Source organism: Dermacentor andersoni, chromosome 11 (assembly GCF_023375885.2).
Source record: "Dermacentor andersoni chromosome 11, qqDerAnde1_hic_scaffold, whole genome shotgun sequence".
Taxonomy (NCBI): domain Eukaryota; kingdom Metazoa; phylum Arthropoda; class Arachnida; order Ixodida; family Ixodidae; genus Dermacentor; species Dermacentor andersoni.
Genome location: NC_092824.1, coordinates 71,809,450 through 71,827,759, shown reverse-complemented (window position 1 = coordinate 71,827,759; position 18,310 = coordinate 71,809,450). Strand labels below are relative to the sequence as shown.

The 18,310-nt window shown below is 46.1% G+C and overlaps 1 protein-coding gene across 3 annotated transcripts in view; it reads right to left on the bottom strand.

The window, feature by feature from the left end:
• Positions 1-18,310, bottom strand: part of LOC126519805 (calcium homeostasis endoplasmic reticulum protein-like) — a 51,745-nt gene that overhangs the window by 14,344 nt on the left and 19,091 nt on the right. For 2 of the 3 annotated variants that reach the window (XM_055065422.2, XM_055065423.2), the window contains exons 10-17: positions 17,094-17,231; positions 15,899-16,150; positions 14,328-14,643; positions 9,978-10,301; positions 6,189-6,239; positions 4,733-4,819; positions 2,928-3,088; positions 1,217-1,350 (exon numbers count right to left, since the gene is read on the bottom strand). In XM_055065422.2, the coding sequence (XP_054921397.1) occupies positions 1,217-1,350; positions 2,928-3,088; positions 4,733-4,819; positions 6,189-6,239; positions 9,978-10,301; positions 14,328-14,643; positions 15,899-16,150; positions 17,094-17,231 (1,463 nt within the window). The remainder of the gene's footprint in view (positions 1-1,216; positions 1,351-2,927; positions 3,089-4,732; positions 4,820-6,188; positions 6,240-9,977; positions 10,302-14,327; positions 14,644-15,898; positions 16,151-17,093; positions 17,232-18,310) is intronic. The other variant, XM_050169109.3, reaches the window with a different exon arrangement.

The window sequence follows — 18,310 nt, the reverse complement described above, 5'->3', positions numbered from 1 at the left end:
AGACTAAGGCTTGCTGTAAACAAATTCATGAGAGGAAACGGTCTTAGCCTCTCTGAAAAACTACAGCAAAGATTTTCGATCATGGCATTGCACAGGAGCAAAGTTGGGGGTACAATTATTATGTGGGTGAAAACGAATATCCAAATATTCAAGAGAAAAGTTGGGGGTGCGTTTATTATGCAAGCACGTTCATTATACTAGTATATGCGGTATGTTCCTTTAAAAACTAAGTCAAGAGAACTTTACACGTGTTCAATTTATAAGAGTTTGGCTGTATAAGTGACCAGCAGCAGTTTGTTGCCTTCAGCATGATGCACTGCTTGAACATAACATACAAGAGCAAGACTGTGAGCACAGAGATAGATACAAAACACAGAACAAGCAGGAAATATCTGGTACTATAGTATGGAGTTGACGATTATACGCTGGATTAACCCTTCATGGATGAGTCTCGCCAACAAACAACACACCAGAGAAATATATTTCTTCTTGCAGATTTTGGCATACATCTGAATGTCTTTGGCAAACACTGAATGACTGACAGCAAGCATCACTTGCTGGATAACACCAGGAACAGAGGACGAGGAAAAAGAAGTTTGGTGCGCAACTGGCTTTGTTTTACATGCACAGTTGTAGAAGAAAGACAGCTACAAAATCTACAAATGGAAATAAACAAAATACAAAGTACGCTTCAGTTTCACATCCGACAAGGACTGCCTGTACAAGTGCCAGATGAAGCCATAGGTGGCTTGGGGCAAAGCTTACTTCCAGTGTTCTGCCTGGTGTTGCGCTGCTACTGCTGAAAATGATGAAAATAGTGCTACCACATGGAACAAGACAAGAAAATGCACACAGACATACGCGCTGCTCTCTGTGTGCTCATTCTTGTCTTGTCCCGTGTGTGGCAGCGCGGTCTTCATCTGACCATGAACCAATTAGCCCAGCAGTCAATCCCTGCTGAAGAAGTTTCTGCCAAACATTTTTCTTTTGAATATTCTCATGCTCAATGCATTTCACACATTTTAACGAAATATAAGCATTTATTTAAGATATTTTTATGCCTCGTCCTTAAAGGGTTAAAGAAGTAAACGAAAGAGAAAGACAGTGGCAGGAAAAGCATTGCTCTTCCGGCAGAAACTAGGAATTGAACCCGTCAGTTTCCTTTTAAGCCTCTGCCCAAAACTTCGTGGAACAACCTGCAATGTGTTGGACTAACCTGTTACGTGGCCGCTCATGGGATGGCGGACTGTAGAACATCTCCACTGCTTGCATCAGGGCTTCACTGGGGGGCGCCGGCGGAGGCAGGCGCAGGTCCTGGGGGTCTAGTGGCCTGTAGTCACTGTCCTCCAGCTGCAGGCGCGCATTGAGAGAACAAGATAAGGAGGTGAAGCATCACATCGCTTCTGTTGAATAAAATTCAACTATGAGGCAGTTACAATTAAAAGGCGAGGGTGCCCAGTTAAGGGACACAAGAAAAAGAACTTGAATATGCATGCTAATATAAGGCAATATAGAGTGACCAACGGATTATTCTGACTCAGCAGGGATTGCTCGAAATATTGAATAATCAAAAGTCCCTTCCCTCCCCATCCCTACAAGAAAACAAAACTGGGTTGGTGAAAACATCCCCTTAAAGTGTGGTTCTATGGCTGCATGCGCTGCCCACGGAGCCACACCACAAGGTGAAATTCATGCTGTTGTGAAGTCACGCCTTAAGGCAAATTTAATGTATAGCCTCTACCCTGCCTTTACTATTACAATCTTGACATTCTTGGTGCAGGTTATACATGCAAAAATATGGTACTGCCTTGTCTGCCAAGGTTTGTTAGTTGCTACGATTTGCGCTGCCATCTAAAATCTGGATCAGTGAAAATGTGGTGCTACCGCCACCATATTGAAACTGTAGCTGAACCTATTGGCCTCGAGAAAAAGACTTTGAGGCAAGGGATAGTGGAGAAAACCGCCTTACATTCGAATAAATACAGTACTTAGCAGGCAGCGCCATATAAGCTACGCCATATAAGCTACGCAAGTGGCGCGTTCACTCCATGCACCTTACAGTGCAGTCGCCTTTGGTGTGCGATGACTTTTACGGGGTAACTACTTTACGCACAACTACAACAGCTACAGTACAACCACAACAATACTTCATCAAATGACATATTATTTATGCCCTTCTGTGTACCAGTATGTGAAACACCTTGCTTTGGTCACGAATGCAAGTGATCCACTGTGAATGTTGTGCCAAATCCTGTAGTCATAGAAAAGTGCCACTAAGCTCGTTTGGTGGCAAGTAAGTTAAGGTCTGCAACGACTTTTGTGTAAAAATTTCTTTACATATTGACCCGTGTACTTGTTTGTCTTTATCGGGCGACATGTTTCACTGCCTAACAAATGTTATTGCACAGCGCAGGACGCGCCTGCACGTATCTGAAGTTTCTGGAATGTTATCGGTGTTATCGAATGTTGTCACGAGGTCGTGGGATCAAATCCCGGCCACAGCGGCCGCATTTCGATGGGGGTGAAATGCGAAAACACCCGCGTACTTAGATTTAGGTGCACGTTAAAGAACCCCAGGTAGGTGGTCACTATGGCGTGCCTCATAATCAGAAAGTGATATTGGCAAGTAAAACCCCATAATTTAATTTTTTTTAACTTCCACAACACATGTTCCGTGTTCAGTGCTCACATGACCCTGGTTATGAATGCAGCATGGTTCTGTGCCTCTTGCAGTCCGAGGATATATACAGCCTGGCTATTTCTTTCTATGTTCCAGCATGAATGCCACTTACTCCATCTCAGTGCCTACTATTACCCCCCCCCCCCCCCCCCCGCATTGCCCATTGTCGTGCTGTGATGTCAAAGCAACCTGGCCCCACTAACACAACAGGCATGTGCATTGTTAGTGCTAAGGCATAGAAACATACCTTGACCAGGGGCACGATGAGGCCTGCAGGCAGCTCGTAGTACGGCATGGTGGGCACCAGGCACTCAAGGGCCTCCGGGGGGATCTCCGGCGGCAGGTAGCCTTGAGAGTTCATGGGCACAAACCCAGGGGGAGGTTGGCGCGTGTCAGGCAGGCCTGGCCCTGCGGGCAAGTCTAAGTGCCTTCGTCGTCCACAACACCCCGTGTCCATCCCCCAACGGAATGGGAGGGGGGAGCCACACGGCAACCCCCTCTCATATCACGGTAGGGGGGGGTTGAGGACAGAGAGGGTGCTGCCTGAGAAGGGCTTACGGTGCGACAGCGGGCAATAGTAGTAGTCGTCCGGTTCATAGCTGATTCCACCACGCGTAAAGGGAGCATTCGAGCGGGGAAACAGATCCACCTCAACGGCGGATGCACCATGCAACAAGGTGGCACAACCGCGCAGAACTCCCCCTGGAGAAGGGAGACTGTTTGATTTGGAGCCACAAATGGGGTCCCCATGAAGGGAGACAGGTCGGCTGTCAAGCCTTCAGCGGTACAGTGCGGCCTACTGTTAAAGGAAACGCATGGGTGTAGACCACATGGAAATGTTTTTCCTCTGTCTATTATAGACAGCTAGGCTTTGCAGCAGATGACCCTTGTTGCATCGCACCGACACCTTTCTGCATCCCCGAGCTGCACAGTAACATAGCTTAGGCCAGTACATGAATGTGGAGCACAGTGAGACCTGCACACAGGGGTGTTCCCTTTAACAGTGGACCCCACCGTACGTGTCTACAATGGTAGCTGCAGATATGACCTCGATGCTTGTAAAGGGTGTAGGGATTACTAGACTGACACGCTGTCTACTGCATCACCAAGGTGGACACGGTAGTGCGAGAAAAGTCTGCCAGAAATTACATTTAAAAAATTATTATTTCCTATAATTCCCCTTCGCAATCCTCTAGTTTGAATACTTTAAGAGGGGGTATTCACATGGGAGAGGGTGTCAAAATAACTCCAACGTAACTCTGTTGGAAGCCTTTTAGCCCAAGAGGTGCACTCCTTTGCCAGAGCTGGCTTGCATGTCAAAGGAATGGCAAAGGCATGACACCAATAGACCTTTGCAAGCGTGGAGGCCGGGCTTAGCATCAGTGATTATCAGGTGCAAGAGGAAGTGGTCTGGAATTCACAGCGAACTGCTGCGGTAATCTTATCGAAAGCTCTCTTCTTTCCTAGTCTTGTTGTTCATTCGAAAGCAAGGATCGCAACTCTGGCAGACTTGATGCCATGTGGTAGCATTACGTAGATTTAGTGACCAATTGCCTGCTCCTAAGCTCACATACATGACGCCTGCAGTTGATAGAAGTGGCACTGGCTAACACTTATAAGGCTAGGTTTTGTTCTTGAAAGTGGTGATAAGGTTAGAATTTCAGCTAAGCTGACGTGACTTCACTACTGCTCGCCTTCCGATCTTGTTTGAAACGTGTGGCCTTAAGACAATAGTTAAAACATTAATTAGTAAATTTAGGTAAACAGTCCATTTAGCATTGAAAATTTTCTTGCTGAAATTTCAAAACTGCAACATGTGATCTAATGACAATTGACAAGTTTTTTTTAGCACATGCTGCACAATTTGTCGAATTATTGAATTTTCTTCTTGCTGCTAATGTTTGCCAAGCCACATAAGCCTAGCTGTGAAAATAGCAGCTATCTAGATATATGTTTATTAAATAAAAAGTGTTCTGCATTAGAAAAAAGCACAGAGTACACACACACATGCACACAGACATGCAAACGTAAGAACTGTATCCATCTCAATACCAGCATTGGGATGGCCGCCATCACCACGAGGTGGCATGGTCTCAGAGTCGATGTAGAAGTTGCCATAGTCCTGCCGGGATCTTGCATCTTTTGTGAGAAAACCACAGGCACAAGTATGAGGACATGAAACTGACAGTAGGCCTGGAGACTTTCCTGAAGTTGTAAAGATGAAACAACTTTCTCGCTAGAGGAACAACCCTTATGCTTCACCAAACACCTTTCTATTCTGCCAAGTTGTAAAAAAAAGGTGTTATTGCCTATGACTAATGGAACTTTTCCACTTTTATAGGTGAACTTCCAAAAGGGATGAAAATTACAAAAGTAATGCCATGAAATGCAGAAGCAGCATAAGAATACAAATGACAACTTTCATGAGAGCAAATATAATAGCCTCATCATTACCTTAAGTGTGATAATATTCTTTAACCCCTTAAGTGTTTTATTTTTTCAAGCGAAGCTCCTATTGGCTCACAAGTGGCATTGTCGTGGTCGCGAAAAAAAATGAATGGGACATCCACGCAAAAACCGCACTCCTGTTGCAGGAGAAATTGAAATCATCAAGTAAGTGCTTGGTGGGAGACACGCTATCTAAGCCGTAGACGAGCGCTTCTTGCCCTGAACACTCAAGAGGGGAAGCTATTCTGGTAGGACAAGCTCTGCTCGTCCAAAACAGTTTGGGGATGCTTTGACTAGGACGAGTTCTGCTCGTCCAAAACACTTGAGGAGTTAAGAAAGTACAGGTTCCTTGTGCACGTAGCATATGCTGCAACAAGCTAGACCCTTATTTTCAGTCGATGGTTCCTCTAATCATTTGTCTTGTTTTGTTTGTATTGTGCCCAACCACAAACAAAACAAAATCCAAGGACACCTAAGCACTTCTTACGAGTTGTGAATGCAAAAGCATTAATGTCCAATTGACCACCGTTGAGCAGTCGTTCGAGTTATGAACTCCTCACAGGCAAGCAAATGCGTTGAGATGCTTGCTGTGTTTTGATTTGGCCTTACCAAGACGCAGTAGAAATGCGAGCAAGAGCATGAGTGGACAAGGAATGCGCTGGTAATGAAAGCTTCCGAGAGCAAGCATGCCATAGCGTCGTAGTGACGCCCTCATGCAACATCTGACACGTTTGTGTGTCGTTTCACCTGCTCTGCTCCGACAAGGCATGCTCGTGATGTGGCGTCACAACGAATGGGAATTTAGGTTGCTACAGATGGCAGACCCCGGCTTTTTCACTGAATGAGCCATTTGACGCTTTTGCATCAAAACAAACAAATAGAGGCACCAGCGCCTGAATATAAGGGCCTAGCATGCACAGCTTGAAGTAAACAAGAGACAGAGACAAACAAGGAGAGGACTGGACACTTCAGAGTCTACATTAATTTATATTTTCTTGCCCACATTGGTCTACTGATTCTTCTTAATTTACCAGAAATTAAAGAGATTGGATCCACTTACTCATGTCGTAGTCGTCGTAGTAGGGCATGTCATTGTTCATATGATCGTAGCCTGCAAGATTTCAAGTGGGAATCAGGCGGATCTCATTCTTGAATGAAAAGCACTTTCAGCGATTGAAGTAACACACATGCATTTAAGACATCTAGCTCACACTACAAGCAAGGGCGCATCTCAGAGGAGATATTGCTCCTAAAACAATTATTAAGGCACAGCATTCTTTGCATCATTCCAAGCACACTGCAGTAGGTAGGCAGGTGGGTACCTATCTCACATTTAAGACATCTATATACAATAAAACCTCACAAATTTGGATTTCACAGGACTGAAAGAAATGGCTGAAATAACCGAACAACAAATTATTGAGGGCATCAAGATAATAATAAACAAATGCTCACTACATCAGGCTTTTATCTACTCAATAAATCAGCAAATCCTGCTTCTATTTTGCACAAAAGCAGCGCAGAAGCTGCAAAGGCCTCGTGGCATCCTTCGCAGTGGGGCCTTTTCACCACCGCGTGCACATCCCGATGATTTTTTTCACTAGTTAGCTGGCCGGCAACAGTATCACAATGTAGCCAGTAGGTTTGATGCCAGCATGCAGGCCGCAGTAGAATCGCTCTACATCTTCAAGAGCTTCCGCAGTGTTCAACATTGCGTGCACATTGCACTTAGCCAAAACAAAAATTACTGCTTGCCGCAACCACTGCAGACAAAACCATGATCGCCATTAACACGATCACAGACGGCGACCTCGCATTTATTTCTGAAGGCCCGCAGGCTGTGTATGTCAAGTGAAAACAATACTACTATTTGCCGCAGTCTCTGCGGACGAAAACCAAGGTCACTGTCGATGAAACCATGCATGGCAAATACACAGTTCCGAAGGCGCATGATGAGCACGGTGCCATGCGTGGCAGTAAATGCAAGAATAAAGGCTACAAATGCAAAAATAAGCGCAATGCTGTGGTTCCTGTCATTCGCCCATGGTTTGTGCTGATGACAATGGCGATGCTGACTGCGCTACTTCGCCTCAGCTGGACTTTTGCGTTGCACATTTGCGGCGCTCCACACTTGACGCACTCCAAGGGTTGTCTAAATTAACCAGTGCGCAGTGAAACACAACCCTATTACGAAAAGTCCAATACCATTAAATGATTCACACGCCTGCCGGGACCAGAGAATAGATCTGAATTAGCCGCTCTTAAAAATTAACAGGGGTCAAATTAAAGCGGTTTTACTGTAACAAAAAAGAAATGTGTGACACAGTGGAATCAAACCTCTGCCTTTGAGCGCAGTAGTCCAATGCTTTGAGCATTAGGCTATGATCGCACGCATACGTCTCTTGTGCCAAAGCACAAGAGAAGCCGTCTACCTGTTTGAGAAGTCTGGCAGGTGCATCATGTGCCAGTTTCTCGTGTTCTTTCCTCGTGACATCTCGCGCTTTGAGACAGTGTGTTAGACTGCACCCCCGTTTTCAGGATCAGCCCACATTCCCCAGCCCTTTCTTCGTAACGGCTAATGTTATGTAGACACTGGGTGACGTTCTATTCCTTGAGAACACACAGGCTGATATCAGCAAGAAAAAAAAAATTTATTTGATTGGATACACAGCCTACATTCATTACAACGGACCCGCATACAAGACTTTCGGATATAACAAACCATATTTCAGCCTTAGTTTGTTCTACGTATTTTATTAATGCAACAAAGTTTGCTTTTAATGGACCGCCCTACAACAGACTATTGACTACAGCTGACGAAATTAGCAGCTTTTTTATTTTTTTTTAAATCGGGCATACAAAACATACTTTTGCCATGTCGACTCAGGCTGACAACTGACTTGCGAGGCTCAGCTGACGACTGCGGTTCAATATCACGCACATGAGGGAACAAGGCGGGGCGGAAACGCGCCGCCTTTTTTGCGCTTCACACGCAAGGCACAGGGTTGGGGAGGTGAGAGAGAGGGGGGATCTACTCCGGCGGCTGCTGCTTACAGTTTGGCCACCATATCTCGAAAACGATCTGCGATGTGGACAAAGTACGCCCAGTGCCGGTAGCTTCGTATGTGCTGTGCTTTCGACGTTTAGTTCTCGTTGAGTAGAAAGACGGCACAAAGGCCAATTCGCTCACTGCTGCTGCCGCGCTTATCTTGCTTAATTTGCTATCACGATCGATGCTTTGCCATTGGGTCGAACCTGCGACATTTTTGTTCGTTTTTTATTTTAGATGTTCGTCACTCACTCTTTGCAATAAAGTTGTTGGACATCGTGACGAAAGTTTCGGAAGTGAGGTGTTTCGGATGTTACGGACTTTGGATAAAACAGACATTTTTTGTCGGATTATCAAGGCCTGTTGTAACGCGAATTCGACTGTGTATGTAAAGAAAAGCAAGCATATGTGTAGCCTCCAAGGGGTCTGCGAATGGACTCCTTTCGATTATGACGGCCCTTCGGCAACCTGCCGTGCCGATATGTGGCATGTGAACAGCTTTAAATTATGAGAGCAAGCTTCGTGCCATGGATAACACACGACCGTGCGATCATTGTGATGATGTGGGATCAACATGTTGGCATGTAGGCTGCAGGCTACAAGCCAGTAAAGCCAAAAGCCACAGTTCAACACGAGCATGTGCGTCCTGAATGTGCCGTTTCATGTTTGTCACTGGGTATTTAACATTCTTGCTACCAGACTACATATATCGAGCTGCGAGCAAAAACACATACAGTTCACTGTAACAATACTTGCCCGAGGTTGCGATTTTTTCATTCCCTTATAGCAGTAGAAAACTCATTGAAATAAAGCATGGCCAGGCAAATTTTAGATTTACCTTGTCATAACCAACAATTCGTTATATCCATGTTTGTTGTATCAATGTTTGACTGTATAGTCCGTTTCATACATAGCAGGGAACACTATAAAGGCTGGAGACTTCACTCAATGTTTGCATTCACAACCAAAAATATAGCACCACATATGAAAAAGATAAGGTGTATGCATCATGCAATTCGATATAACATTGCAATTCGTAATTTTATGCACCAATACATGACATATTTTTCACGTGGAAGCCGTTGCAGATCAGAACGTATTTAAAACCGAACAAGCAGAGCAACTTGTTTCTGTGACCAACGGTAACAGTGCACTGCGTGAGCTCACGACCAAAACATAGTATGTCGCGTACTGGAAGTATGAAGATGCACAAATAATTAGTGATCTTATGCAACCTTACACTAAGAAGTTGTATATGCCATGTGTTTAATCTGTAGAAAGCGCCGCACATAGAAAATGATGGCACTGTGAAACGTGCGAAGTGGGGCTTCTATGACCGCACTACATGCATAGCCTCGTAAGCATTGCATGCTTCATATGAAATGGAATATAGAGTCACATTAATGTTTTAGCCTATCCGTAAATATCTTGCTGCTTACGGATTACCGGAGCCATAGACGCGGTAGCAAGGTTGGTACTGACATCTCGTGACGCTTTGTTCAACTACCATGCATTTGAAACATTTTTGTGTTGCATAAATGTTCGCATCAAAGGAAAATCATAGGAGGACCACATGTTAATGCCCATTATGCTACGAATGCTTTACATCAGCAGATAAGTAGAATATGGTAGAGAATTGCAGTATTAACTTTGCGGGCTCTCTGGCTACACTTGGCGTCACTAGGCATCGCTACCCAGTATTCAGAAAACACTACGAACCATTTACGGACAACCTAGAACTCTCCAGTACCTCTTCAACAGCATGCACAGCACAGCAAAGACGCAAATGGAAGCACTCACTGTGCATCCCTCGAGGTGGCATGCCACCGTACTGCCCATGTGGAGGGCCTCCGTGGTGCATGTAGCTAGGTGGTGGCGGGTGGTTGTAGCCAGGTGGCATGCCATAGTGGGGCGGCGGCTGGGGCCCAAAATGCGACATTGGCGGTGGAGGTCCGTTGCCCATGTACGGAGGCCCACCTCCTCCCATGGGACCCCCGCCTCCTCCCATGGGACCCCCACCTCCTCCCATGGGACCCCCGCCTACTCCCATGGGACCCCCACCTCCTCCCATGGGACCCCCACCTGAATAGTGCATAGGGCCTCCGTAACCATGGTTCATGCCTCCTGCATCGAAAAGAAAAACAAGGAATCAGCAGACTTCAGCGATTCCTCTGGCTCTGAAAATCTTTACTGCGATAGCAACAGCAGGCTCCCGCAGCAGACACTGCCGCCTTTTCAATAAGAAAATTGTGCAGACCCAACACACACGTTTGGAATCTCTGTGAAGCAGTCAATTGCTATAAAACTAAATGCAAGGCTTATTTCTCTCAATCTGTCTTTATTGACCCCACATGCAGCGTTTATTGTCAAGCAATGTTTATGTACATTAGGATCTCGTTAAATCGGACTCTCTTGGGACCAGAAATTTATTTGAATAAAGCAGAGTTGAAACTAAGAAGAGTGCCAATCAACTGCGCAGTGTAGCATCATCACTGGGCTCACATCGAAAAAGTCTTTATCCTTCCTCCATCAGCAGGTTCTGTATAAAGTTCAAGTGCGATAAGATGGTGCCTTGCACACCGTTTGCTGTAGGAGTGAGGGAAAACATGCGAGGGTGAGCCGAGGAGGATGGTAGCTTGACACGTGCCATGGTCTCGCGAGCCGAATTTCGGAGATGATCAAGCGTGCACTAGGAGAGGGGTGTAGGTGAGTGCACAGTAATGTGATCAAGCAAGCACAAGGAGGGAGGGGTCCAAATTCGCGGGAGTTTTCTCTCTATTCAAATACATAGGGCTTTGCCAGGAATACAGAGCAGTTAGAATTATCCATCAATTAAATTGGGAGATTTCAAATTATAGAGATTTCACTGTACTACACCATTCACAAGCTGTGTGGGAATGAAAAAAGCAGTTGATGTAAGAGCTCGCTGCGAGACATTGACGCAGTGATGCCATGTGGATGAAGGCAATGTTTGATGTTTGTTGAGGGAAGAATGGCAAAGAGAAGTGTGCACAAAGAAAAGTATGACATGAAGGAGCACTTCACCATTTCACAACATATTGCGGCCCTAATTTTGAACAGAATGGACTTCAGATATAAGGGGTCCTTCCCACTGGGTTCTCACTCGTAATGAGTGTCAACTGTATTGGATTATTTACAGTGCTCTGAAGCTTGCCAGTATTTTTCTAGGGTTGCGAGGTTCTAGACCTTCATTTAATGCAGAAAATGAAAAGTTGAAAACATCATGTCAGAACTGCTTTAAAATCATTATTAGCATTAGCATATCTCAATTTGTTTGAATTTTCAGATTAAAAGAAACTATGTAATATCTTGGACAACACAACACAAATAAATATTGTATAAATGGGAATATAGGTAAAGATCTTTCTCCCCCCCCCCCAAAAAAAAAACATAGCTAAAGTAGCCCCTCGTATTATATACCGTATTTACACGATTGTAAGTCGACCCCTTTTTTTAAATTTGAAAGTCTGAAGTTGGGGGGTCGACTTACAATCGAAACCAAAACATGGCCCCGCCAAAAAAAAAAAGCGATACCAACGGGAGCTACTATGTAGTTACAATTTTATGTTTGCTCTATGGCCCTACCCGTATCTTTTCGCTATCCCGCGTGTTTTTTCGCTTTTTGGAAGGGTTTTTCAACATTTTTTAGAGTTTCACAGCGCATGCAACGTTCATGGGGGGGGATGTCGATAGCTGATGGAAGCGCCGCTGTTCCCATTTGCGGCGGCGCTTGCGGGGAGTATCGGTAGTTCATGGAAGAGCAGACACCGCTCGCGGGTTTCTCTTTCTCTATTTAAAGGCATTCGTATTGCCTAGACGCGTTCCACTTGACTGCCGGCTACGTGCTACTTCTCTGCTTCCCCAGTCGTCATGAGTGCTCCAGGCCCACTAATCGTTCGGGACTCATTCACAGCAGCGTTCAAGAGAGCTGCCATCCTTTACGCCGAAGAAACAAATCACTGCGCAGCGGGCCGCAATTTCGATGTTTCTAAACGGGTGGTGCGAGAGTGGCGACTGCAGCAAAGCGAAATTTTCACTTGTGACGGCAAGTGAGAAATTTCCCACGTGCCGAAGTCTGGACGCTTTCCAAAGCTGTAGGCTAAGCTTGCGGCGTACGTCGCTGAAATGCGTGATCGGTCCCTGCCAGTGAAGTGCGACGTGGTCATGAAACAAGCCCGGACCTTCGCCTTAATTTTAAGGTTCTGCTCCGCCGTGAGTACAACAAGTGGCTGGCGGCAGAAGACTGCGAAATTACGCCAACCGGACCTGTCAAAAGAACCTCCCTGACGGCTGCGTGTGGTTGGGTGCATTTGGCGTGGGCTGCTGTTCTGCAAGATGTTTGCCAAATTTGAAATTTCGCTGGACCACAACGCGCTGTGGGACCGCAGCAACGATGACGATGGCAGCACTAGTGAAGACGAGTAGTCCAGTGACCATGTCAGCTACTAATAAATTTTCGTTATCGAATGCGCCCTCTGATATGCTCTCTTACTTTTTTTTTTTTCGGTCACGCGATATGGGGGGGTCGACTTACATTCGAGTCGACTCACAATCGTCTAAATACGGTACAGTCGAACCCACTTATAACAATATTCAAGTGCCATGAAAATTCCATTGTTATAACCAATAATTGTTATAACCAGGTTGCATGAAAAAATCAAAATAGGGGGATGGCAGAGCTGATATGAGAAAACTATATAGGTAGGGAGGCCAGTGCCCCTCCCCACCACCTTCCTCCGCCCGGCTGCTGATTGTGTTCACTCGTTTAACTGCTTCCTAGGCACTCCGATCACATGTAACAAGCCACGGCTGTCGGCGTTAAAGAATGGCGCTGCTATGACTGCAGAGAGGTGTCACGGGTGGCGAGCGATATGCGAGCACCGCCGCGGCGAAACTTTGGTGGCCCCAACAGGGGCCTTTTAATAATTGCGAGAAGGCTGCCGCAGCAGCCTGTCAGCTTCAGAAATCCAGAAGAAACACTGAGGAGAGGTCGCACAAGCATCTCACCACGTACTTGTCACCGGCTTGCACGAGAAAAGCCTATGTCCGCCAGCGATGCATGCTTTACGCGAAGCTTGCCGACATCCTTTTCCAAGGCATCCGAGCGCTCCACGTAGCGCAGCGGAAGGTTCCTCGCGAAAACGAAGCCCTGGAGGGACTGAATCATGCTAGGCCTCCTGTGAGGACAACGTTGAGACAGCCTGCCCTACCGCGTCATCGCTGCCATCGTCGCCGTCGCTATCCGATGCAAGTATGTTCGCGACGATCGTCTCATCAGTTAGAAGCACTTAGTTTCCAAATCTTAGCCGTGCACTTTCTTTTCACCCGCAATGGTGTGCATTGCTGGTGATGAACAGGTGTATCAGCCATGTTCTGTTTCGGTGGTGAGCCAAGTGAAGTTGAGAAACCGCGTGACCAGGAACGACTTCGACACAACCAACAAGAACAAATGCAAGCAATTAAGCTGTTCACGATACTGCACTTGATGAGGAGCAATCGAGCAACATGCGAACAATCTGCTTGCGGCGCAGTTGGCGCAGTCCATTTGTGTTTCCGAGGGTGGGGCAGCCTAGAGCTATGGGCACAGCCCATTCATGTTCGGAGGGGTGGAAGGGCGACGGGGGAGAGCCGTGCAGCGATGGCTAGAAAATGAGCGCGAGGCAGCTGTTGGAATAGCGGCCTATCGTGCAGTGGCTCGAATTTTTTTTTTTTTCGTGGATTTCCCATTTCACTACCTTTCGGTTCGGACACTCAGCAGCTAGACTATCGTTATAACTGATAATGCAGCATTGGGGCATTGTAGTAAGTTGGTTATTTCACCATGGAAAATATACAAAAGTCAATGGTGCAGTAGCATCTCATTGTTATAACCAATATATCTTTAAAACCGCTATCGTTATAAGTGGGTTCAACTGTAACATTCTTTAGCAGATAGTGATCCGTCATCTGAACAAGTCAAAGTCAGGGGCCGACCTATATTCCAGTGTATATTGCAGCATTCGAATTTAAAACATGCCGATGCATTACTGACAGAAATTGAATTCGTTACACTTTCGACAAACCACCAACACACAGTGGTACCAAAACGCCTGAAACACCTGGCACCCAAAGGTATAAAACTGTTGCAACCTGGCCTCATGTCTCTCGGTGGCATCTGATCGGACATCATGTGTGGTGGAACGCTGTCTGCGTTCATCGACATTGGCCCCTGCGGATGCTGCTGCTGCAGAGGAGGAAGTCCACCGCCAATACTGTCGTCGGGCAGCGAGGCTGGGCCCATGTTTGGACCATGGCCCTGTGCCAGCTGAGGGTCCATTTCCTGGACACTGTTGCTTGCTTGCACCTCTGACGACTGTGACTCCTCTTCGCCGTTGCCGTTGCCACTGCTGCCACCACCGCCGCCGGCCTCTGATCCAGTGATGGCAGAGTCTTGGCTTGTGGCTTCCTGCAAGACCCCACAAAGAATACCTCTGACTATGAAAGCACACTTCTCTCGTGCAATATGAGGGTCTTTCATAATGTTCACATTATTGACAGGAAGGAATAGAAGATTAGGAAATATTTTCATATCCCCAACAAACGCCCATAGAATTCAATGTATTACGTATCTCTCAACAACGAAACATCACTAAATTTAAATCCTGCATCAACAAAGTTTGCCGGAACCTATGTAACGCTAACAGAGTACAAAAAGTGCTCAAATGCATTCTCTCCACTTAAACTCTATAAAATATTGTCGCAGCATGTTGGCAAGGCTGCTGGCATTTTTATTACAGAAAGGACAAAGTGCGGGAAGCGATTGCTAGCGCCAGAAGCACATTATGGATGTCATCTTCATTGCCTATTTCAAATGGCACAGCGAGCACAGCCCCCATTGCTGTCAGCCCCTAATGACATATGACAACAATTTTTTGCGTACCATGTGCAATGCATGACCTGCGGCAGAAAACAAAGTCAAGCAAAAACCAAGAAATCCATGTCTCACTGAGGTAGGCTGACACACCTCTGGTCGTTACCGAGATCTGAGAATGCGCATCTCCCAGCTTCAATAATGCTGGTTGTGGTACCACCCAACAGGCATCGATTGTGGATTTGGTGTCACCGGACGTAGGTCAATCACATTAGAGGATATGATAATTTTCACGAGAAATTGCATACTATGGCACAGGACACATCGGCATCTACAGGTGGCAGTGCATACTGGAGCAACGATGTTGCTTGCAGAGGCCGACCTGTCTGGAATCTTACAAAAGTGATCACATCAACGCTGTCACCCATCAACGCCAATGCATCCGGTGATAAGTTACATGAAATCCGGTGAGTTACCGTATCAATGCTGTAGCTCACAGACATCCACATGCCCAGTGCAGAGTTACACGAAATATCGCCAAAGTGATCGTATCCCTGAACATTATCAGTCACGCATAGGGCGCAGTTGGTGATGGCAATGTGGTTCCATAGCCTCAGGCAAGACTCCGGAAGGTAATGGAATTTTCACAATAAAACTTCGTTTTGCAGCGCATTCCCTGTCCGTGCCATCTCATTTTGCAACAACGAAATTCCCAAGAAAGCAATCATTTTGCTGCTTCCCCCGCCGATTTTGTCACTGTGGGGTCAAACTGCACTTCCCTAGGTTTCACAACATTGCCTGCAAAGTGTGAAACCGAGTACTATAGTGGGCCCAATACCGCCAAGCTCACCTGCTCTGACCCTGCAAGCTGCTGCTGCTGCGGAGGCTGCTGGCCGGCAGCGCTCGTAGCTGGCGTGGCGGCAACGCCGCTCGCCACTTGAGGGCCCGGGGCACTGACAGACGCAGGCGGCGCCAAGCTCGCTGTTGGGGGTAGCGCCTGGCCAGCTGCTGTCGCCAGCGCCGCCTGCGGCAGCATGCCTGGCGTTGGCAGGGCGGCCACGCCGGACAGGCCTGCCTGCGCTGCCATTGTAGGGGGCAGCATCTGCGCAAACAGAGTGAGCGTGGCACTTTACTGGCAACAGCCAGTTATACGAAATGTCTTGGGCTCTGTGCTTGCAGACGACTTTCTGTGACAATAAAGGGAAAGCTACAAGGGCTGAGCTTCCGCATATGTGTACCTGCACCAAACAGTCTGGCCGAATTTGACAGCATTTTCTATTTTAGTTTCCTGGAGCAGATACAGAATCAGAAGCTCGCTGCTTTGTTACAAGTAGCAAGCTTCTGATTCTGTTTCACATCTGCGAAAACACGGAACAGCAAACAGAGAATAAGAGACCATGATGATGACATGCGAAACCCATAAGAGGCAGGCAAAAAAAGCTTCAATTTAAGGGAGATTTATTACAGTTTAAGCAGGAACTGGAGCAATGCTTACATCTCTAACAAACCTAGTGCGACAGAGGGTCACAACTATCACAAACATCAAGCAAGTGTTTTGCATTGCATACAATTGTACAGTTGACAACCTAGCCATTTTTCTTCCTCGTCCACTTCATGTTGTCTTGATGTTACTGTTAATTATGTTCTTAAATTTAGTTTAGGAACTTCCCGATGAGACCACAATTCTTTAGCACTCTGCCATGAAAACAAGTGAAGGCCCCGGCATTGTTCGAGTAGAAAGTGCATAACCATTTATGGTGAAAGGAGGGCAGCGCGACAAACAATCATGAAGAAGAATAGACCCCACAAATGGTGTGTATTGTTCTTGCCTATTTGTTGCGCTACCCTAATTTCACCATAGATCCATACCAACTCGCTAAAAAATCAATGTTTCTGCATATTAGGATTTATAAGGCACGACAGCATCGCCTTATGGAGTATGCAACAAAGTGACGTCACACCAGAAACCAAAAAAAGGGGAAAATGCAGTGTAAATGCTTCGGCATGAACGAGTACAAACAAATTCCTTCACCAACTCAACTCACCCCAAACTGTAATGTCTGCAGCCGCGACGTCAAGTGTGCCACAAAATCTTGATGCTGCTTTTGTAGCTGCGTGTACTTTGCCTGCACAGCACTTGTCACTGATGTGATGACTGCCGCATGCTCCGTTATGAGGCTAGCCTGGACAGAGTAGAAAGCAATAGCAATGACCCACGGCAAGTTGTTATCTGTGCACAGTGGAGCAGCATGCACAAAATGCACACATGCGTACTGAGAAGGGACGTAACACAAGTAGAGTCACCAACCAACAATTCGAACTTGAAGGAGACTTGGCTTGACTTCCCCTTCAATTTGGGTGTGGTTGGCAGCTACTAGATCGACTAGGCTTCGCTAGTTTCAGTTTTGAAGAGACGTCAGCGACGTGGCCGACGACCATGCTGGGGCAGCTCAGAACCAAACTAGTGCTAGCGTTTCTGCTTGGCTCAGTGGCCAAATTAGCATGCGGCCGTGCAGCCGGGGTCCAAATTACTGCACGGTGCACTGTAAGGTGTCTGAAATTTCGCTCGTCATTATACATTAAGCCTATGGGGCCAGTGGCAGCGCCATGGAGCTGTTCATATCAGTCAGCAACTGCATTTGTGGCCAACCTACATGTCCAGATACAATAAACCCTTATCATGATCGGGTCACTTAATCTTGAATTGCTGTATACTCATGCAACGACTGCACCCATGTCTGTAAATAGAATGTTACAGTCTTGCATGAACACATTACCATTAGCGCGTATTAGCAAAACTGCAACTGGAGACAAAACCAACCACACTTGAGGCAGCGTCGTGTGACCCTATGTTCATTCTAAGGTGCACTGAAATCTCAAGACGCAAGTGCTTAAAAAACTTTACACTCGCATTCAAAAATAATAAATTTTAAATTTTTTTTTGCTGTCTTAATCTCTGAATCTGAACCAAAAACAGTACCCAAATCACAATTTTGGGCGGAATTGAACCCAAACTAATATTTTTGATCCCAAACCGAATCTGAACCAAAAAAAAAAAAAAAAATGATTACTGCTTTGGCATGAGACGATTCAAGCATATAAAGCGACAATGGGTGCTCAATAGTTTGCAAGTTGTTCAAATAACTACTACTTCAGTTGGCGTATCATACTAGGAGATTGTTACGACTCATGCATATTGTGCCAGAATGGGGATAGACGATGGGTATGTGCTGGTAATATAGGGTGATATATATATGAGCTG